Source organism: Staurois parvus, unplaced genomic scaffold (genome assembly GCF_062004578.1).
Source record: "Staurois parvus isolate SC_StPar_1 unplaced genomic scaffold, SC_StPar_1.0 ptg001979l, whole genome shotgun sequence".
In the NCBI taxonomy this organism is placed as follows: Eukaryota; Metazoa; Chordata; class Amphibia; order Anura; family Ranidae; genus Staurois; species Staurois parvus.
The window spans coordinates 146,859-170,646 of record NW_028319775.1 but is presented as its reverse complement, the minus strand read 5'-3'; the positions used below and the strand labels follow the sequence as shown (position 1 = coordinate 170,646).

Genomic DNA, 23,788 nt, shown 5'->3' with positions numbered 1-23,788 from the left:
CTGGCTGCATTCTTGCAGCCAATGAGAAATACTGTGAGAGCTGCGATTGGTCACAGCTTTTCACATGGTACAGGGCTGTTGTGAATAGCCCTGAACCATGTGATCTCTGTGATCATTCACAGATTTCACACGTAGTAAGTAATGATGTCAGGAAGTGACATCGTGTTTACTACTGTTCATGTGATCACTGATTGGCCAATCAGTGATCATGTGAATCGGGACCTCACACAGAGGGTCCTGTACAGCGATCTGGTCACAGTGAGCACCGGATCGCAGTGCCGCACACTCCCGGGGTGCGCGCACAGGCAGTGAATGCGGAGGCCATTTATAAACTGCCTCCCGCTCCTGCCCTGCTCCCGTTGGGCCGTTTATGTACATGAGCCGGACGGGAAGTGGTTAAACATCTAACAGGAGGCTCCGCCCAGTGCGCCAATAACACCCGCAGCTCACAATTTAAGGCCGATGAAAGGATAGCGCACATCCCCTCCCTTTTGTCCACTGAGGCCCAATTTATGGATTTCCCCTAGAACTCAGCGCAATGATGTCACTAGCCGCAAGCGAATGGATTCGTTCCTTCACAATTGTCTGTCCTCCTCCATCTTTTATTCGATGTGCCGCCATTTCCGATCGTCTATTTATGTACATAAAACAAGGGCGCTTGCAGGTAATCCACTTAAACCCCGAACTAAGAATAGCGGCGGATTTACTCCCACAATGCCGCAGTGCTCTGGTGCCGGAGAAGTGTCGTTCTTAAAGGGAACATCCCCCACCCCACCAGGGTTTGCCGTATATCCATGGGATTGTTCCCCCAGAATAAGTCTGCCCAGTGCTTTTTCATCGTTACAACTGGAAGTGGGTGGAGTATATTAGGCAGAAAGCGAACATGTTGTCTCTGAAGTCGATGTGTTGAAAGCCAAAACGAAGTTCATCGCAGTTGAGATGAGATTACATTGGTAAAGCCCCCATTAATATTGCACTTGTAACGCCTTCATTGGGATTGCATTGGTAAAGCCCCCATTGGGATTGCACTGGTAAAGACCCCATTGGGATTGCATTGGTAAGCCCCCATTGGGGTTGCATTGGTAAAGCCCCCCATTGAGATTACATTGGTAAAGCCCCCCATTGAGATTACATTGGTAAAGCCCCTCCATTGGGATTGAATTGGTAAGCCCCCATTGAGATTACATTGGTAAATCCCCCATTGTGATTGCATTGGTGAAGCCCCCTTTGGGATTGCATTGGTAAATCCCCCATTGTGATTGCATTGGTGAAGCCCCCATTGGGATTGCATTGGTGAAGCCCCCATTGGGATTGCATTGGTGAAGCCCCCATTGGGATTGCATTGGTGAAGCCCCCATTGCATTTACATTGGTAAAGCCCCCATTGAGATTGGCAAAGCTGCCACTGAAATTGCATTGATAAAGCCCCCATTGAGATTGCATTGGTAAAGCCCCCATTGGGATTGCATTGGTAAAGCCCCCATTGGGATTGCATTGGTAAAGCCCCCATTGGGATTGCATTTGTAAAGCCCCCATTGGGATTGCATTGGTAAAGCCCCCATTGAGATTGCATTGGTAAAGCCCCCATTGGGATTGCATTGGTAAAGCCCCCATTGAGATTGCATTGGAAAGCCCTCATTGAGATGACATTGGTAAAGCCCCCATTGGGATTGCATTGGTAAAGCCCCCCATTGGGATTGCATTGGTAAAGCCCCCCAATGGGATTGCATTGGTAAAGCCCCCCAATGGGATTGCATTGGTAAAGCCCCCCAATGGGATTGCATTGGTAAAGCCCCCCATTGGGATTGCATTGGTGAAGCCCCCCATTGGGATTGCATTGGTGAAGCCCCCCATTGGGATTGCATTGGTAAAGCCCCCCATTGGGATTGCATTGGTAAAGCCCCCATTGGGATTGCAATGGTAAAGCCCCCCATTGGGATTGCATTGGTGAAGCCCCCCATTGGGATTGCATTGGTAAAGCCCCCCATTGGGATTGCATTGGTAAAGCCCCCCATTGGGATTGCATTGGTAAAGCCCCCATTTGGATTGCAATGGTAAAGCCCCCCATTGGGATTGCATTGGTAAAGCCCCCCATTGGGATTGCATTGGTGAAGCCCCCCATTGGGATTGCATTGGTAAAGCCCCCCATTGGGATTGCATTGGTAAAGCCCCCCATTGAGATTGCATTGGTAAGGCCCCCCATTGGGATTGCATTGGTAAAGCCCCCCAATGGGATTGCATTGGTAAAGCCCCCCATTGGGATTGCATTGGTGAAGCCCCCCATTGGGATTGCATTGGTAAAGCCCCCCATTGAGATTGCATTGGTAAGGCCCCCCATTGGGATTGCATTGGTAAAGCCCCCCATTGGGATTGCATTGGTGAAGCCCCCCATTGGGATTGCATTGGTAAAGCCCCCCAATGGGATTGCATTGGTTTAGCCCCCCAATGGGATTGCATTGGTAAGCCCCCCATTGGGATTGCATTGGTTTAGCCCCCCAATGGGATTGCATTGGTAAGCCCCCAGCTGTTGTCCCTAAAGCCTTGGAAGCCGGTGTTGGACAGTGACAGTTCTTGTCCCTCTGCAGCCTTCGCTGATGTCGTCGCTTCCCTTTGGAGTCTGGAGGCTCCAGACGCAGCAAACCCGTCCCGTCTGCGATCGGTGTTCCAGAAATACGTCCCGTCTTTTACTGGATACAGGTGAGATCATCATCGGCACAAATACTGACAATCAAACCACAAGTGCGACTTTCATGCGACTTTAGGGTCTGTGGGACTCGAGTCGCATTAAAGTCGCATCAAAGTAGTTCAGTAACCTTTTTAAACGTCGCTGCGACTTGAGTCGACTTGATTGGAACGGCTGCCATTGAAATTGATGGGTTTCCTCTTGTCACGAGACGCTGGGGTCGCAAGTCGCATGCCAAGTCGCAGCAGTGTGAACCGAGGCATAGCCATTGGGGATTGTAAACTCCACATTACATTCTATGGTGGGCAGTGGTTGGGACCTCTACCTTGCATCACCAAGGTCCTGGGTTTAAATCCCAGCCATGACACTACCTGCATGGAGTTTGATGTTCTCTCTGTGTTTGTACGGGTTAGTTGCTGGGCAGTGGCCTAGTGGTCGGGACCTCTACCTTGCATTACTGAGATCCTGGGTTGAAATCCCAGCCATGACACTACTTGCATGGAGTTTGCATGCTCTCTCTGTTACTTGCTGGGCAGTGACCTAGTGGTCGGGAGCTCTGCCTGGAACCACCGGGGTCCATGGTTTAAATCCCAGCCATGACACTGCCTGCATGGAGTTTGCATGTTCTCTCTGTGTTTGTACGGGTTACTTGCTGGGCAGTGGCCTGGTGGTCGGGACCTCTACCTTGCATTACTGAGATCCTGGGTTTAAATCCCAGCCATGACTCTACCTGCATGGAGTTTGCATGCTCTCTCTGTGCTTGTACGGGTTACTTGCTGGGCAGTGGTTGGGACCTTCACCTGGCACCACTGGGGTCCTTGGTTTAAATCCCAGCCATGACACTACCTGCATGGAGTTTGCATGCTCTCTCTGTTACTTGCTGGGCAGTGGCCTAGTGGTCGGGAGCTCTGCCTGGCACCACCGGGGTCCTTGGGTTAAATCCCAGCCATGACACTGCCTGCATGGAGTTTGCATGCGCTCTCTGTGTTTGTACGGGTTACTTGCTGGGCAGTGGCCTAGTGGTTGGGACCTTCGCCTGGCACCACTGGGGTCCTTGGTTTAAATCCCAGCCATGACACTACCTGCATGGAGTTTGCATGCTCTCTCTGTTACTTGCTGGGCAGTGGCCTAGTGGTCGGGAGCTCTGCCTGGCACCACCGGGGTCCTTGGGTTAAATCCCAGCCATGACACTGCCTGCATGGAGTTTGCATGTTCTCTCTGTGCTTGTACGGGTTATTTGCTGGGCTTTGGCCTAGTGGTCGGGACCTTCGCCTGGCACCACCGGGGTCCTTGGTTTAAATCCCAGCCATGACACTACCTGCATGTTCTCCCTGTGCCTGCGTGGGTTTCCTCCAGGTACCCTGGTTTCCACCCGCACCCCAAAGGTGAAATCTCTTCCTCCTCTTACAGCCAGCAGGACGCTCAGGAATTCCTCAAGTTCTTCATGGACCGGATCCATGTGGAGATCAACAGGAAGTGCAGGAAAACTCCCAGCATCCTCTCTGATGCCAAGCGGCCCGTGTCACTGGAGCCTCAAGACTCACTCAGGTAAGCAGTTGCTGTTCCGACCTGTGTTGGGTCCAGCAGGCTTCCATGGTCCATAAAGCTGTTTCCAGTTTGGAAATGAGGTGGATTTTTGTATTTGCACAAAAAAAATCCAGAAAATACTCACCGTAAGGTGAACCTGTCCTAGTAGATCCAGATATAGGCGGCTAAATGTACACTATGTGGTCAGAAGTATTGGCCCCGCCCTCCCAATCATGTGATTCAGGTGTCCCAATCCCCTCCATATCATGTGATTCAGGTGCTCCAATCCCCTCCCAATCATGTGATTCAGGTGTTCCAATCCCCCCCAATCATGTGATTCAGGTGTTCCAATCCCCTCCATATCATGTGATTCAGGTGTTCCAATCCCCTCCATATCATGTGATTCAGGTGCTCCAATCCCCTCCCAATCATGTGATTCAGGTGTTCCAATCCCCTCCATATCATGTGATTCAGGTGTTCCAATCCCCTCCATATCATGTGATTCAGGTGTTCCAATCCCCTCCATGTCATGTGATTCAGGTGTTCCAATCCCCTCCATGTCATGTGATTCAGGTGTTCCAATCCCCTCCATATCATGTGATTCAGGTGTTCCAATCCCCTCCATATACACAGGTGTATACAATCAAGCCCCTAGGCATGCAGACTGCTTCTACAAACATTGGTGAAAGAATGGGTCGCTCTCAGGAGCTCAGTGACTCCAAGCGTGGTCCCGTGATAGGTGGCCACCTGGGCAATAAGTCCATCCGTGACATTTCCTGGCTACTAAATATTCCACGCTCAACTGTTAGTGGGATTATAACAAAGTGGAAGCAACTGGGAACAACAGCCACTCAGCCACCAAGTGGTAGGCCACGTCACATGACAGGGCGGGGTCAGCGCATGCTGAAGCGCACAGTGCGCAGAAGTCGCCAACTGTCTGCAGAGTCAATAGCTAAAGACCTCCAAACTTGGTGTGGCCTTCAGATGAGCCCAACAACAGTGCGTAGAGAGCTTCATGGAATGGGTTTCCATGGCCGAGCAGCTGCATCCAAGCCTTCCATCACCAAGTGCAATGCAAAGCGTCAGATGCCGTGGTGTAAAGCACACCGCCACTGGACTCTAGAGCAGTGCAGATGTGTTCTCTGGGCTGACCAATCACGCCTCTCTGTCTGGCAATCCGATGGACGTGTCTGGGTTTGGCGGTGGCCAGGAGAACGGTACCTGCCTGACTGCATTGTGCCAAGTGTAAAGTTTGGTGGAGGGGGGATTATGGTGTGGGGTTGTTCCTCAGTGGTTGGGCTTGGCCCCCTAGTTCCAGTGAAGGGACGACATTTTGGACAATTTCCTGCTCCCAACACTGTGGGAGGAGTTTGGGGATGGCCCCTTCCTGTTCCAACATGACTGCCCACCAGTGCACAAAGCAAGGTCCATAAAAACATGGAGGAGCCAGTTTGGGGTGGAGGAACTTGACTGTCCTGCACAGAGTCCTGACCTCAACCCCATAGAACACCTTTGGGATGAATTAGAGCGGAGACTGCGAGCCAGACCTCCTCCCCCGACATCAGTGCCTGACCTGACAAATGTGCTTCTGGAAGAATGGTCCAACCTTCCCATAGACACCCTCCTAAACCTTGTGGGGGGCCTTCCCAGAAGAGTTGAAGCTGTTATAGCTGTAAAGGGCGGGGCCAACTCAATATTGAACCCTACGGACTAAGACTGGGGGGCCATTAAAGGTCATGTGTGTGGAAAGGGTGGGGCCAACTCAATATTGAACCCTACGGACTAAGACTGGGGGGCCATTAAAAGTCATGTGTGTGGAAAGGGTGGGGCCAACTCAATATTGAACCCTACGGACTAAGACTGGGGGGCCATTAAAGGTCATGTGTGTGGAAAGGGCGGGGCCAACCCAATATTGGACCCTACGGACTAAGACTGGGGGGCCATTAAAGGTCATGTGTGTGGAAAGGGCGGGGCCAACTCAATATTGAACCCTACGGACAAAGACTGGGGGGCCATTAAAGGTCATGTGTGTGGAAAGGGCGGGGTCAACTCAATATTGAACCCTACGGACCAGGGGCGGACTGACCATTGGGGAACTCGGGCACTGCCCGAGGGCCCGGGGTCAGTAGGGGGCCCCATGAGATGTCCCTGGTACCTTTCATAGGCACCTTTTTTGGGTGTGGTTTGAGTGTGGGCGAGGACACAGGGGCCCCATGATCCCCTATGAGTTGTCAGTCCGCCCCTGCTACAGACTAAGACTGGGAGGCCATTAAAGGTCATGTGTGTGCGTGTGTGTATATATATGTTCTCCTCATGGACCACATGGAACGGGTTGAGATTTTTGTGACCTGATTGACTCCGAGATATTTCTCTTCTACAGCGACGATGAACGAGCCAATCTGATGTGGAAGAGGTACCTGGAGAGAGAGGACAGCAAAGTTGTAGGTGAGCGTGTGACTATGTACAGGCGTGTATTATCGCCAGGCGTGTGACTATGTACAGGCGTGTATTATCGCCAGGCGTGTGACTATGTACAGGCGTGTATTATCGCCAGGCGTGTGACTATGTACAGGCGTGTATCATCGGCAGGCGTGTGACTATGTACAGGCGTGTATTATCGGCAGACGTGTGACTATGTACAGGCGTGTATTATCGGCAGGAGTGTGACTATGTACAGGCGTGTATTATCGGCAGGAGTGTGACTATGTACAGGCGTGCTTTATCGACAGGCGTGTGACTATGTACAGGCGTGTATTATCAGCAGATGTGTGACTATGTACAGGCGTGCTTTATCGGCAGACGTGTGACTATGTACAGGCGTGTATTATCGGCAGACGTGTGACTATGTACAGGCGTGTATTATCGGCAGACGTGTGACTATGTACAGGCGTGTATTATCGGCAGGCGTGTGACTATGTACAGGCGTGTATTATCGGCAGACGTGTGACTATGTACAGGCGTGTATTATCGGCAGGCGTGTGACTATGTACAGGCGTGTATTATCGGCAGGCGTGTGACTATGTACAGGCGTGTTTTATCGGCAGACGTGTGACTATGTACAGGAGTGTATTATCGGCAGACGTGTGACTATGTACAGGCGTGTATTATCGGCAGACGTGTGACTATGTACAGGCGTGTATTATCGGCAGGCGTGTGACTATGTACAGGCGTGTATTATCGGCAGACGTGTGACTATGTACAGGCGTGTATTATCGGCAGACGTGTGACTATGTACTGGCGTGTATTATCGGCAGACGTGTGACTATGTACAGGCGTGTATTATCGGCAGACGTGTGACTATGTACAGGCGTGTATTATCGGCAGGCGTGTGACTATGTACAGGCGTGTATTATCGGCAGACGTGTGACTATGTACAGGCGTGTATTATCGGCAGACGTGCGACTATGTACAGGCGTGTATTATCGGCAGACGTGCGACTATGTACAGGCGTGTATTATCGGCAGGCGTGTGACTATGTACAGGCGTGTATTATCGGCAGACGTGTGACTATGTACAGGCGTGTATTATCGGCAGACGTGTGACTATGTACAGGCGTGTATTATCGGCAGACGTGTGACTATGTACAGGCGTGTATTATCGGCAGATGTGTGACTATGTACAGGCGTGCTTTATCGGCAGACGTGTGACTATGTACAGGCGTGTATTATCGGCAGACGTGTGACTATGTACAGGCGTGTATTATCGGCAGGTGTGTGACTATGTACAGGCGTGTATTATCGGCAGGCGTGTGACTATGTACAGGCGTGTATTATCGGCAGACGTGCGACTATGTACAGGCGTGTATTATCGGCAGACGTGCGACTATGTACAGGCGTGTATTATCGGCAGACGTGTGACTATGTACAGGCGTGTATTATCGGCAGGTGTGTGACTATGTACAGGCGTGTATTATCGGCAGGCGTGTGACTATGTACAGGCGTGTATTATCGGCAGACGTGCGACTATGTACAGGCGTGTATTATCGGCAGGCGTGCGACTATGTACAGGCGTGTTTATTATCGGCAGACGTGTGACTATGTACAGGCGTGTTTATTATCAGCAGACGTGTGACTATGTACAGGCGTGTATTATCGGCAGACGTGCGACTATGTACAGGCGTGTATTATCGGCAGACGTGCGACTATGTACAGGCGTGTATTATCGGCAGGCGTGCGACTATGTACAGGCGTGTATTATCGGCAGACGTGTGACTATGTACAGGCGTGTATTATCGGCAGGCGTGTGACTATGTACAGGCGTGTATTATCGGCAGACGTGTGACTATGTACAGGCGTGTATCATCGGCAGGCGTGTGACTATGTACAGGCGTGTATTATCGGCAGACGTGTGACTATGTACAGGCGTGTATTATCGGCAGACGTGTGACTATGTACAGACGTGTATTATCGGCAGACGTGTGACTATGTACAGGCATGTATTATCGGCAGACGTGTGACTATGTACAGGCGTGTATTATCGGCAGACGTGTGACTATGTACAGGCGTGTATTATCGGCAGACGTGTGACTATGTACAGGCGTGTATTATCGGCAGGAGTGTGACTATGTACAGGCGTGCTTTATCGACAGGCGTGTGACTATGTACAGGCGTGTATTATCGGCAGATGTGTGACTATGTACAGGCGTGCTTTATCGGCAGACGTGTGACTATGTACAGGCGTGTATTATCGGCAGACGTGTGACTATGTACAGGCGTGTATTATCGGCAGACGTGTGACTATGTACAGGCGTGTATTATCGGCAGGCGTGTGACTATGTACAGGCGTGTATTATCGGCAGGCGTGTGACTATGTACAGGCGTGTTTTATCGGCAGACGTGTGACTATGTACAGGAGTGTATTATCGGCAGACGTGTGACTATGTACAGGCGTGTATTATCGGCAGACGTGTGACTATGTACAGGCGTGTATTATCGGCAGGCGTGTGACTATGTACAGGCGTGTATTATCGGCAGACGTGTGACTATGTACAGGCGTGTATTATCGGCAGACGTGTGACTATGTACAGGCGTGTATTATCGGCAGACGTGTGACTATGTACAGGCGTGTATTATCGGCAGGCGTGTGACTATGTACAGGCGTGTATTATCGGCAGACGTGTGACTATGTACAGGCGTGTATTATCGGCAGGCGTGTGACTATGTACAGGCGTGTATTATCGGCAGACGTGCGACTATGTACAGGCGTGTATTATCGGCAGGCGTGTGACTATGTACAGGCGTGTATTATCGGCAGGCGTGTGACTATGTACAGGCGTGTATTATCGGCAGGAGTGTGTCTATGTACAGGCGTGTATTATCGGCAGACGTGTGTCTATGTACAGGCGTGTATTATCGGCAGTATAATTCCTAAGCGATGTATTATGACATAGACTGTCATTGGAGCTACACGGGAGATTTATAATCAATCTTAAAACTTAAGTTTAATCAGCTTATGTGTGCCTTCCCTGACCCCTCCCCCCTTCTCCCTCCCCCTCCCTTCCCCCTCCCCCTCTCCCTCCCCCTCCCTTCCCCCTCCCCCTCTCCCTCCCCCTCCACCTCTCCATCCCCCTCCCCCTCTCCCTCCCCCTCCCCCTCTCCATCCCTCTCCCCCTCTCCATCCCCCTCCCCCTCTCCATCCCTCTCCCCCTCTCCATCCCTCTCCCCCTCTCCATCCCCCTCCCCCTCTCCATACTAATGACATTTATTAAATAAAGCCTTTCCATTTTCATCACATACTTTACCTTGGAGCCAGTGGCATCATTACAGGGTCTCTGTGCTTCTCTATGTAATGCAGGCAGATCATGGCTGGTGGGAGGAGCCAGTATATGTGTTAGGAGGGAGGATTGGGGGGATATGTGTTAGGAGGGGGGATCTGTGTTAGGAGGGGGTATTGGGGGGATATGTGTTAGGAGGGGGGATTGGGGGGATATGTGTTAGGAGGGGGATTGGGGGGATATGTGTTTTTTTTTTTTTTTTCAAAATGTTTGGACTTTTTCATTTATATAGCAAAAAAATAAAAATCCCAGCGGTGAATAAATACCACCAAAATAAAGCTTTATCTGTCTCAAAAAATGATCAAAAAGTGTCCGGAATGGAAGGGGGGGAAAGTGTCCGGACTGGAAGGGGGGGAAAGTGTCCGGACTGGAAGGGGAGGAAAGTGTCCAGACTGGAAGGGGGGGAAAGTGTCCGGACTGGAAGGGGGGAAAGTGTCCGGACTGGAAGGGGGGGGAAAGTGTCCGGACTGGAAGGGGGGGAAAGTGTCCGGACTGGAAGGGGGGGAAAGTATCCGGACTGTAAGGGGGGAAAGTGTCCGGACTGTAAGGGGGGGAAGTGTCCGGACTGGAAGGGGCTGAAAGTGTCCGGACTGGAAGGGGGGGAAGTGTCCGGACTGGAAGGGGCTGAAAGTGTCCGGACTGGAAGGGGGGGAAGTGTCCGGACTGGAAGGGGCTGAAAGTGTCCGGACTGGAAGGGGGGGGAAAGTGTCCGGACTGGAAGGGGGGAAAGTGTCCGGACTGGAAGGGGGGGAAAGTGTCCGGACTGGAAGGGGAGGAAAGTGTCCGGACTGGAAGGGGGGAAAGTGTCCGGACTGGAAGGGGGGGGAAAGTGTCCGGACTGGAAGGGGGGGAAAGTGTCCGGACTGGAAGGGGGGGAAAGTATCCGGACTGGAAGGGGGGAAAGTGTCCGGACTGGAAGGGGGGGAAGTGTCCGGACTGGAAGGGGCTGAAAGTGTCCGGACTGGAAGGGGGGAAAGTGTCCGGACTGGAAGGGGGGGGGAAAGTGTCCGGACTGGAAGGGGGGGAAAGTGTCCGGACTGGAAGGGGGGGGGAAGTGTCCCGACTGGAAGGGGGGAAAGTGTCCGGACTGGAAGGGGGGAAAGTGTCCGGACTGGAAGGGGGGGAAAGTGTCCCGACTGGAAGGGGGGAAAGTGTCCGGACTGGAAGGGGGGAAAGTGTCCGGACTGGAAGGGGGGGAAGTGTCCGGACTGGAAGGGGGAGGACCATAGACAAGAATGGGCTCAGTGCTGCCCCGTGGAATTCTGGGATATCAGGCCATGAGCACCTTTGTTCTGATTGGTTTTCACATCCTAACCTTTTCCTTCTCCTCCTCCGCAGATCTGTTCGTTGGCCAGTTAAAGAGTTGCCTTAAGTGCCAATCGTGTGGCTACCGGTCGCCGACCTTCGAGGTGTTCTGCGATCTCTCCCTCCCCATCCCGAAGGTATGCAGGAGCCCCGCGGCACAGAAACTTCCCAGCACGCTGGGTCACTCATTCCGGTGATGCTGCAGATTCTCAGAAACAATAAACACCTGGAAGAGTCACCGAGCATGCTGCACAGAACCGGGAACGTATGTCTGATGACAGGTCCACTTCACAGTCAAGGTCAAATGAAACTTTATTTAAAAAGTAGACAAAGGAAGAATTTTGTTCTTCCTTTGTGTAATTTTTAAATAAAGTTTCATTTGAATGTGAAGTGGGCCTGTCATCAGACACGTTTCTGGTTTTGTCTTCCATTCCTCTCCGCTGCGGTCACCATTTTATTATGTCATAAAAATATATTTTTTGACAACATTATAATAATTATACATTATGGAGGTTTATTTACCAAAATGATTATTATTATATATTATGAATCAAACCAATAAAAAAAATAATAAATCCAACTGACGTTTCGGGCGCCCAAACTGCCAATTATAATACACTTCATTTTATTGGTGGCGTCAGATTAGAACGATCTAAGAATGGTGGTGAAGCGCGTTCCTGCCCAGCGTATATTATGGCGGACTGATCCGAGGGGTGCGGCGCTCCCAGCTACACAGGAAATCATACTCATAGGGTCTGGGGGCGGGGTCATTCACAAACTTCGCGCGTTTCTCGGAATCGTCAGGAGACGGGAGGAAGTCAGGATAATGCAGGCCATAGATGGGTCGAAAAGTGGCCGATTCTTCAGCCGAAAAAAAATCGGCCGATTTTCGGATCGTTAGTGGGTTAATCGGTCGGCCGTTTTTTGTGATTTTGACACTTTTTTTTTGTCGGTGATGTTGGAAAAAAATCGGCCAATTTTCGCGGCAATGATGGACAAATCGGCCGATCTTTTTACCGGTTAAAAAAAAATGCGCATGAGCCGTGACCTGCAAGAAGAAGGTAAAGAAGAAAAGAAGATGAAGAAGAAGAAAAAGAAGAAGATGAAGAAGAAGAAAAAGAAGAAGCAGAAAAAGATGAAGAAGAAGAAAAAGAAGATGAAGAAGAAGAAGAAAAAGATGAAGAAGAAGAAAAAGAAGAAGATGAAGAAGCAGAAAAAGATGAAGAAGAAGAAAAAGAAGATGAAGAAGAAGAAGAAAAAGAAGAAGATGAAGAAGAAGAAAAAGAAGAAGATGAAGAAGAGGAAAAAGAAGAAGCAGAAAAAGATGATGAAGAAGAAAAAGAAGATGAAGAAGAAGAAGAAAGAGAAGAAGAAGAAAAAGAAGATGAAGAAGAGGAAGAAAGAGAAGAAGAAGAAGAAGAAAAAGAAGATGAAGAAGAAGAAGGAAAAGAAAAGGAAAAGAAGAAAAAAGAATTCCAGTCCACTATTATATTTGACATGAAAAAGTCTTGCGGTTGCAACAATGTATCTGTTTGTATCCGAATAAAAACATCTGTATCCGAAATGGATACAAATAGATACATTGTTGCAACCGCAAGACTTTTTCATGTCAAATATAATAGCGGAGCTCTCAGCAGGGACACTCCGCTATTATATTTGTCGGCTGTAGACGGGACGAAAATCAGCCGCGTTTTTTAATATTACCAATGGTGGTACCGTTGGCTGATCGAACGACCGATTTTTCTGGTTTTTTTTTAAAAAAGACGGCCGGTTTTTGTGTGTGTATATATGTATATCTGTATACACACACACATATATTGCTACTAATAAAAATACAAATATATGTAACATAATACTACTACTAATAATTATAAAAATACAAACAAATATAATACATATCCTACTGCTACTAGTAATAAAATTTTTTATATATATATATATATATATAAATATATATATATATATATATACACACACACACACATATATGTATGTATATATATATATATATATATATATAAAAATATGATACTATTACTACTAATAAAAGTACAAAAAATATATAGTAAATATAACACTACTGCTATCAATAAAAATACCAAAAAATATGAATATATATATAATACTAACAGTAAAAACACAAATATATAAAATATTACTGTTATTAATAAAAATACAAAAACAATACATATATATATATATATATATATATATATATATATATATATATATATATATGTGTGTGTGTGTATTTTTTTTGTATTTTTATTAATAACAGTATTTTATCGATTTTTTGTACTTTTTTATTATTAGCTGAAGTATTATATTTATTATATATTTATTGTATTATTATTAATATTATTATTAGTAGTAGTATGTTTATTATACATTTTTGCATTATTATTTTTTATTATTATTAGTAGTAGTAATAGTATTATGTTTATTATACATTTTTTGCATTATTATTAATTTTTTTTTTTTTAAATTATTATTAGTAGTAGTAGTAGTAGTAATAGTATTATGTTTATTATACATTTTTTGCATTATTATTATTATTATTTTTTTTTTTACTTATTTATTTTTATTATTAGTAGCAGTATATTTATTATATATGCTTTATATTTTTATTATTATTATTATTAGTAGTAGTAGTATGTTTATTATATATTTTTTGCTTTATTAATATTATTTTTTTATTTATTCTTTATTATTAGTAGCATTTATTATATATGTTTTATATTATTATTATTAGTAGTAGTAGTAGTATGTTTATTATATATTTTTTGCTTTATTATTATTTTATTTTTATTTATTTTTTATTATTAGTAGCTGTATATTTATTATATTTTTTATATTTTTATTATTAGTAGTAGTAGTAGTATGTTTATTATATATTTTTTGCTTTATTATTATTTTGTTTTTATTTATTTTTATTATTAGTAGCCGTATATTTATTATATATGTTTTATGTTTTTATTATTAGTAGTAGTAGTAGTATTATGTTTATTATATATTTTTTCTTTATTATTATTTTATTTTTATTTATTTTTTATTATTAGTAGCCGTATATTTGTTATATTTTTTTATATTTTTATTAGTAGTAGTAGTAGTAGTAGTAGTATGTTTATTATATACTTTTTGCTTTATTATTATTTTATTTTTAGTTATTTTTATTATTAGTAGCAGTGTATTTATTATATATGTTTTATATTTTTATTATTATTAGTAGTAGTATTATGTTTATTATAGATTTTTTGCTTTATTAATATTTTATTTGTATTTATTTTTTTTATTAGTAGCCATATATTTATTATATTTTTTTATATTATTATTATTAGTAGTAGTATGTTTATTATATATTTTTTGCTTTATTATTATTTATTTTTATTTATTTTTATTATTAGTAGCCGTATATTTATTATATATTTTTTTATATTATTATTATTAGTAATAGTAGTAGTATGTTTATTATATATTTTTTGCTTTATTTTTATTTATTTTTATTATTAGTAGCCGTATATTTATTATATTTTTTTATATTATTATTATTAGTAGTAGTATGTTTATTATATATTTTTTGCTTTATTATTATTTATTTTTATTTATTTTTATTATTAGTAGCCGTATATTTATTATATTTTTTTATATTATTATTATTAGTAGTAGTATGTTTATTATATATTTTTTGCTTTATTATTATTTATTTTTATTTATTTTTATCATTAGTAGCCGTATATTTATTATATTTTTTTTTATATTATTATTATTAGTAATAGTAGTAGTATGTTTATTATATATTTTTTGCTTTATTATTATTTATTTTTATTATTAGTAGCCGTACATTTATTATATATTTTTGCATTTTTATTATTCATGTTAATAATAATATTCTTAGCAGTATTGGTATTATACAATATTTGTATCATTTTATATTATTAATTATTCATTGTTATTTATTGTATTCTGCGTACTAATAATAATAATATAGTATTAGTATTCTGTTACATAATAATTATTCTCCTATATTTAGTTTATTATTATTAATAATAATAATAATAATAATAATAATAATAATAATAATAATAATAATAAACATTATTATAATAGAATATGAATAATACATTATTGCTGATATTCTGTATGAATGTCTGTGTGACTCCTCCTCCTGTCTCTGTGTGACTCCTCCTCTTCCTGTCTTTGTTTCTCTCTCTCCATAGAAAGGTTTCAGTGGCGGGAAGGTCTCCCTGTATGACTGTTTCAGCCTTTTCGCCAAAGAGGAGGAGCTAAACTCAGAGAACGCGCCCGTGAGTGCCTATCCGCTCCATTGCCATGACTCCGCCATTTTATCGTAGTCCAGATTTCCCCCTTACATGTTGTGTCACCAAGACAGGAAGTGAAGGGAAATCCAAAGTTTTACAGTTTTCACCAGAACAGGAAATCGTCCAATGGGGACACTTGTTCTGGGTAGAAGGATTTCCCTTACTTTGGAGGATTTCTACTCACTTCCTGTTGTGTCTCTGGGACAGGAAGTGAAGGGAAATTTCTCTAAGCAAAAAAAAAAAAAGGGTCCAACTCATTTCTGACTTCATTCAAAACCACCAGAGGGGGAGGGGCCTAAGACTTAAGTCAGAACTCCGGGCGCAGACCCCCTCAATCAGGACCCGGAGTTGTGACGTAGGGGGGCGTTTTCACCGCCGATGGCGACTAATTGTGACGCTCATTTTCACACAGATCTGCGACCGCTGCCGGCAGAGGACCAAAAGCACAAAGAAGCTGACCATCCAGCGCTTCCCCCGAATCCTCGTCCTACGTATCCTTTTATGTCGCCGACCCCGAGGTATAATAAAATATATAATTAAAATAATAATAAACGATCATATGAAATAAAAGTAATAATTGATCATTTCAAATAATTTAATAAAAACAATAAAATATATAATAAAAATAATAATCAATCATTTAAAATAATATAATCAAATAATAATAAATTATCATATAAAATAAAAGTAATAAATAATCATTTCAAATAATTTAATAAAAACAATAAAATATATAATAAAAATAATAATCAAATAATAATAAATGATAATATCAAATAAAAGTAATCGATCATTTAAAATAATTTAATAAAAACAATCAAATATATAATAAAAATAATAATCGATAATTTAAAATAATATAGTAAAATAATAAATTATCATATAAAATAAAAGTAATAATTGATCATTTAAAATAATTTAATAAAAAAAAAAAATAATAATCGATCATTTAAAATAATATAATAAAATAATAATAAACGATCATATAAAATAAAAATAATAATTGATCATTTAAAATAATATAATAATATAATAAAATAATAAACGATCATATAAAATAAAAGTAATAACTGATCATTTAAAATAATTTCATAAAAACAATCAAATATATAATAAAAATAATCAATATTTTATAATAATCTAATAAAATAATAATAAACGATAATATCAAATAAAAGTAATTGATAATTTAAAATAATTTAATAAAACAATAAAATATAGAATAAAAATAATAATCGATCATTTAAAATAATAAACGATAATATCAAATAACAGTAATAATTGATAATTTAAAATTATTTAATAAAAACAATAAAACATATAATAAAATAATCGATAATTTAAAATAATATAAAATAATAATAAACGATCATATGAAATAAAAGTAATAATTGATCATTTAAAATAATTTAATAAAAACAATAACATATATAATAATCGATAATTTAAAATAATATAATAAAATAATAATAAAGGATTGTATAAAATAAAAGTAAAAATTGATCATTTAAAATAATTTAATAAAAACAATAAAATGTATAATAAAAATAATCGATAATTTAAAATAATAAACATTCATATCAAATAAAGGTAATAATTGATCATTTAAAATAATGTAATAAAAACAATAAAATATGTAATAAAAATAATAATCGATAATTTTAAATAAAATAATAATAAATGATAATATAAAAGTAATAATTGATCATTTTAAATAATTAAATAAGAACAATCAAATATATAATAAAAATAATAATCGATAATTTAAAATAATATAATAAATTATTAAAGGTTCATATAAAATAAAAGTAATAATTGATCATTTAAAATAATTTAATAAAAACAAAATATATAATAAAAATAGTAATCGATAATTTAAAATAATATAATAAAAAAAAAATAAACGATAATATCAAATAAAAGTAATAACTGATCATTTAAAATAATGTAATTAAAACAATAAAATATCTAAAAAAATAAATATAAAATATCTAAAAAAAAATAATCGATAATTTAAAATAATAAATTATCATAAATAAAAATAATAATCAATAATTTAAAATAATATAATAAAATATTAGTAAACGATCATATAAAATAAAAGTAATAATTGATCATTTAAATAAAATTAAATAAAAACAAACATAATCGATAATTTAAAACAATATAATAAAATAATAATAAATTACCAAATGCTCCGCAGGGGTGTGGTTGCGTCCTTCGTGTGGATTGTGCCTTCAGAATGGTTTGCAGGCGGCAGCTCTGGAAGGTTCCTAGGGGGCGTGGGCCGGTATTGATATTTTCGGCGGTGGAGTGCGGCACTCCCCCGGCACCGCCTTGTCAGCCGCACAGACCGCACACGGTTGGAGATTTTCCTTAATGCCCCGCCCACCAGACCTCAACCGGTTCTCCACCACGCGGTTTTCAATCAAGAAGTGCGCGGCGTCCGTGGAGTTCCCCGTTCACCGACTCAACCTGAAGGAGTTCGCCAGCGAGAAGGCCGGTGAGTACGGAGGATGCGGGGGGGCGCGTTCTGTGGTGTCACCGGTGGTGTCCGCTCCGCCCTTCATCCTCGCCAGAGGAGCTTACCATCTAATGCCGGAGCAAGAGAAGAAACTCCATCCATTGGACAGAGTGGGGGGTGGGGAAGGCTTTTTGGGATTTGGTTTTATAGCGATCTTTATCCAGCTGGAAATGAGACTTGAAAGGGATTTATTATCGTTGGAGAAATTTTGCTCACTTCCTGTCTCGGGCACCAAACAGGAAGTGAAGGGAAATGGTCATATTATGGTTGTCACCAGAACAGGGGATAAGGGGAAATTTTCTAACAGGGTCACCTTCCGGTCTCAGTTTTTTTCCCTTACTTTGGAGAGATCTTCTGACTTCCTGTTGTGTCCCAAGGACAGGAAGTGAGGGGAAATATCCCCAAGGATGAGCCTTTTTAGCTTCTGTTGGGTCCCTAAGACAGGAAGTGAGGGGAAATCTCCCTAGCGAAGAGCCTTTTCAGTTCCTGTTGTGTTCCCAGGACAGGAAGTGAGGGGAAGTTTCCCCAGTGACGAGCCTTTTCAGTTCCTGTTGTGTCCACAGGACAGGAAGTGAGGGTATATCTCCCCAGCGATGAGCATTTTCAGTTCCTGTTGTGTCGCCAGGACAGGAATTGAGGGGAAATCTCCCCAGCGATGAGCCTTTTCATTTCCTATTGTGTCCACAGGACAGGAAGTGAGGGGAAATCTCCCCAAGGATGAGCCTTTTTAGTTTCTGTTGTGTCCCCAGGATAGGAAGTGAGGGGAAATCTCCCCAATGATGAGCCTTTTCAGTTCCTGTTGTGTCCATTGGACAGGAAGTGAGGGGAAATCTCCCCAGCGATGAGCCTTTTCAGTTCCTGTTGTGTCGCCAGGACAGGAAGTGAGGGGAAATCTCACCGGCGATGAGCAATTTCAGTTCCTGTTGTGTCCCCAGGACAGGAAGTGAGGGGAAATCTCCCCAATGATGAGCCTTTTCAGTTCCTGTTGTGTCCCAAGGTTAGGAAGTGAGGGGAAATCTCCCCAATGATGAGCCTTTTCAGTTCCTGTTGTGCTCCCAGGACAGGAAATGAGGGGAAGTCTCCCCAGCGATGAGCCTTTTCAGTTCCTGTTGTGTCCACAGGACAGGAAGTGAGGGGAAGTCTCCCCAGCGATGAGCCTTTTCAGTTCCTGTTGTGTCCCAAGGACAGGAAGTGAGGGGAAATCTCCCCAGCTATGAGCATTTTCAGTTCCTATTGTATCCCCAGGAACCATCTTATGGTTGTCACCAGAACAGGGGGGTAAGGGGAAATTTTCTAACAGGGTCACCTTCCAGTCTCAGGGTTTTTTTTCCTTACTTTGGAGAGATCCTCTGTCTTCCTGTTGTGTCCCCAGGACAGGAAGTGAGGGGTAATCTCGCCAACGATGAGCCTTTCCAGTTTTTGTTATGTCCCCAGGACAGGAAGTGAGGGGAAATCTCCCCAACGATGAGCCATTTCAGTTCCTTTGTGTCTCCAGGACAGGTAGTGAGGGGAAATCTCCCCAGCGATGAGCCTTTTCAGTTCCTCTTGTGTCCCAGGGACAGGAAGTGAGGGGAAATCTCCCCAACGATGAGCCTTTTTGGTTCCTGTTGTGTTTCCAGGACAGGAAGTGAGGGGAAATTTCCCAAACGATGGGCCTTTTCAGTTCCTGTTGTGTCCCCAGGACAGGAAATGAAGGAAAATCTCCCCCAATGGGGCAGCAAATGCGTTTCTACCATCCCTACTCCATCCAATGTCTTTGGAGGAATTTTGCTCACTTCCTGTCTCCGGCAGCACATAGGAAGTGGAGGGAAATGGCCACCAAGACAGAGAGGGTGGATCCCCAATGTGATGCCCTCTCTACATGTCTAAGTGACCTTTGTCCCCTTCCAGAAATTGATAGACAATCCCAGATCATATGGTTGTCACCAGAACAGGAAGTGAGGGGAAATCTTCCAACAGGGACACCTTCTGGTCTAAGAGGGGGGTTTCCCTTACTTTCAAGAGATGTTCTCACTTCCTGTTGTGTCTCCAGTAGAGGAAGTGAAGGGAAATCTCCCCAATGGGACAGTGAAAGCGTTTCTACCATCCCTACATCCTCCAAACCCCTTGGGAAAGTTTTGCTCACTTCCTGTCTCCAGCAGCACACAGGAAGTGGAGAGAAATGGTCACTAGAACAGGAAGTGAGGGGAAATCTTCCAACAGGGACACCTGTTTGTCTCTGATTGGGTTTCCCTTACTTTCAAGAGATCTTCTCACTTCCTGTTGTGTCTCCAGTAGAGGAAGTGAAGGGAAATCTCCCCAATGGGACAGTGAAAGCGTTTCTACCATCCCTACATCCTCCAAACCCCTTGGGAAAGTTTTGCTCACTTCCTGTCTCCAGCAGCACACAGGAAGTGGAGAGAAATGGTCACCAGAACAGGAAGTGAAGGGAAATCTTCCAACAGGGACACCTTCTGGTCTAAGAGGGGGTTTCCCTTACTTTCAAGATATCTTCTCACTTCCTGTTGTGTCTCCAGTAGAGGAAGTGAAGGGGAAATCTTTCAACAGCGACACCTTCTGGTCTACAAGGGGGTTTCCTTTACTTTCAAGAGATCTCACTTCCTGTTGCGTCTCCCAGTACAGGAAGTGAAAGGAAATCTCCCCAATGGGACGGTGAAAGCGGTTCTACTATCCCTACATCATCCAAACCCCTTGGAGAAAGTTTGCTCACTTCCTGTCTCCAGCAGCACACAGGAAGTGGAGAGAAATGGTCACCAGAACAGGAAGTGAGGGGAAATCTTTCAACAGGGACACCTGGTCTACAAGAGGGTTTCCCTTACTGTCAAGATATCCTCTCACTTCCTGTTGTGTCTCCAGTAGAGGAAATGAAGGGAAATCTCCCCAATGGGACAGCAAATGCGTTTCTACCATCCCTACTCCATCCAATGTCTTTGGAGGAATTTTGCTCACTTCCTGTCTCCGGCAGCACATAGGAAGTGGAGGGAAATGGCCACCAAGACAGAGAGGGTGGATCCCCAATGTGATGCCCTCTCTATATGTCTAAGTGACCTTTGTCCCCTTCCAGAAATTGATAGAAAATCCCAGATCATATGGTTGTCACCAGAACAGGAAGTGAGGGGAAATCTTCCAACAGGGACACCTTCTGGTCTAAGAGGGGGGTTTCCCTTACTTTCAAGAGATGTTCTCACTTCCTGTTGTGTCTCCAGTAGAGGAAGTGAAGGGAAATCTCCCCAATGGGACAGTGAAAGCGTTTCTACTATCCCTACATCCTCCAAACCCCTTGGGAAAGTTTTGCTCACTTCCTGTCTCCAGCAGCACACAGGAAGTGGAGAGAAATAGTCACCAGAACAGGAAGTGAGGGGAAATCTTCCAACAGGGAGACCTTCTGGTCTACGAGGGGGTTCCTCTTACTTTCAAGATATCTTCTTACTTCCTGTTGTGTCTCCAGTAGAGGAAGTGAAGGGAAATCTCCCCAAAGATAGTCGCTTCGGAAGCAGGTTATGAATCTGCTTCTAGAAGTCTCATTCCCGGCGCTGCACACGTGGCGTCACACAGAATTGCTGTCCTTGTACCTTCCCGCGGGTAACGGGCGTGCTTTGCGATTTCAGGGAGCCCCGTGTACAACCTGTACGCCCTCTGCAACCACTCGGGCAGCGTCCACTACGGCCACTACACCGCCTACTGCAAGGACACGTCCGGCTGGTACGCCTACAACGACTCCAGGTGAGCCCCGCCTCCCGTCTCTGCCTGCCCCAGAGGGTTCTGGGAGTCCTCTAGTGACACCTGTCCCCCTTCCTGTCCACAGGGTGACACCCATCAGCGAAAGCACGGTGCAGTCCAGCGAGGCCTACGTCCTGTTTTACGAACTGGAAGACTCCTGTCTGAAGAAGTGACCGGCGGGGACACCACACACCCCCGGGGTGTCACCCGATTCCCGGGAGGGGTCAGCATTGCACTAGCAGAGGACTCTAGCAATAAAACGGTCCCAGCGAGTTGGTTTCACAACTTCCGATTGGACCAAAGACTTGATGGTTTTTGTTTTATTTAAAAGAGACGCACATGGTCGGTTCTGGTCACCGGAGTCCATTGTTCTGGCCTGATCGGTCCACCACGCACATGGGCGATTCAGGTCACCGGAGTCCATTGTTCTGGCCTGATCGGTCCACCACGCACATGGTCGATGCAAGTCACCGGAGTCCATTGTTCTGGCCTGATCGGTCCACCACGCACATGGGCGATTCATGTCACCGGAGTCCATTGTTCTGGCCTGATTGGTCCACCACGCACATGGGTGATTCATGTCACCGGAGTCCATTGTTCTGGCCTGATCGGTCCACCACGCACATGGGCGATTCATGTCAACGGAGTCCATTGTTCTGGCCTGATCGGTCCGCCACGCACATGGGCGATTCATGTCAACGGAGTCCATTGTTCTGGCCTGATCGGTCCACCACGCACATGGGCGATTCATGTCACCGGAGTCCATTGTTCTGGCTTGATCGGTTCACCACGCACATGGGCGATTCTGGTCACCGGAGTCCATTGTTCTGGCCTGATCGGTCCACCACGCACATGGGTGATTCATGTCACCGGAGTCCATTGTTCTGGCCTGATCGGTCCACCACGCACATGGTCGATGCAAGTCACCGGAGTCCATTGTTCTGGCCTGATCGGTCCACCACGCACATGGGCGATTCTGGTCACCGGAGTCCATTGTTCTGGCCTGATCGGTCCGCCACGCACATGGGCGATTCATGTCACCGGAGTCCATTGTTCTGGCCTGATCGGTCCGCCACGCACATGGGCGATTCATGTCACCGGAGTCCATTGTTCTGGCCTGATCGGTCCGCCACGCACATGGGCGATTCATGTCACCGGAGTCCATTGTTCTGGCCTGATCGGTCCACCACGCACATGGGCGATTCATGTCACCGGAGTCCATTGTTCTGGCCTGATCGGTCCACCACGCACATGATCGATTCAGGTCACCGGAGTCCATTGTTCTGGCCTGATCGGTCCGCCACGCACATGGGCGATTCATGTCACCGGAGTCCATTGTTCTGGCCTGATCGGTCCACCACGCACATGATCGATTCATGTCACCGGAGTTCGGCATAAAAGGTCAAAAAGAGGACAGGTCATCTGCACTTGAAATAAAAACTTTATCAAAAAAAGCTGTTGACGTCACAGATCTGGGAGGAGCTTGTAAAATGAAGATTAGCTGATGTGTTACAGCGGACACCCAGAAAAAAATTTGTCTGGGCCCGCCCACTTTTAAAGTCACTGGCAGTTATACTGTGTCTGGGCCTGCCCACCTTTAAATTCATAGGAATTCATACTGTCTGGATCCGCCCACCTTTAAGGTCATTGGGAGTCATACTGTCTGGGTCCGCCCACCTTTAAGGTCATTGGGAGTCATACTGTCTGGGTCCACCCACCTTTAAGGTCACTGAAAGTCACACTGCCTTTGCCCGCCCACCTTTAAGGTCACTGGGAGTCATACTGTCTGGGCCCGCCCACCTTTAAGGTCATTGGGAGTCATACTGTCTGGGCCCGCCCACCTTTAAGGTCACTGGGAGTCATACTGTCTGGGCCCGCCCACCTTTAAGGTCACTGGGAGTCATACTGTCTGGGCCCGCCCACCTTTAAGGTCATTGG

The 23,788-nt window shown here is 44.1% G+C and overlaps 1 protein-coding gene across 2 annotated transcripts in view; it reads left to right on the top strand.

The window, feature by feature from the left end:
* LOC149433097 (ubiquitin carboxyl-terminal hydrolase 21-like) overlaps window positions 1-22,159 on the top strand; it is a 32,334-nt gene extending 10,175 nt beyond the window's left edge. For both annotated transcript variants that reach the window (XM_089664665.1, XM_089664664.1), the window contains exons 5-13: window positions 2,585-2,696; window positions 4,093-4,230; window positions 6,590-6,654; window positions 11,321-11,424; window positions 15,505-15,591; window positions 16,019-16,097; window positions 18,002-18,109; window positions 21,739-21,853; window positions 21,936-22,159. In XM_089664665.1, coding sequence (XP_089520791.1) covers window positions 2,585-2,696; window positions 4,093-4,230; window positions 6,590-6,654; window positions 11,321-11,424; window positions 15,505-15,591; window positions 16,019-16,097; window positions 18,002-18,109; window positions 21,739-21,853; window positions 21,936-22,023 — 896 coding nt within the window. In that variant the 3' untranslated portion in view covers window positions 22,024-22,159. The remainder of the gene's footprint in view (window positions 1-2,584; window positions 2,697-4,092; window positions 4,231-6,589; window positions 6,655-11,320; window positions 11,425-15,504; window positions 15,592-16,018; window positions 16,098-18,001; window positions 18,110-21,738; window positions 21,854-21,935) is intronic.
* The last annotated feature ends 1,629 nt before the right edge of the window (window positions 22,160-23,788 follow it).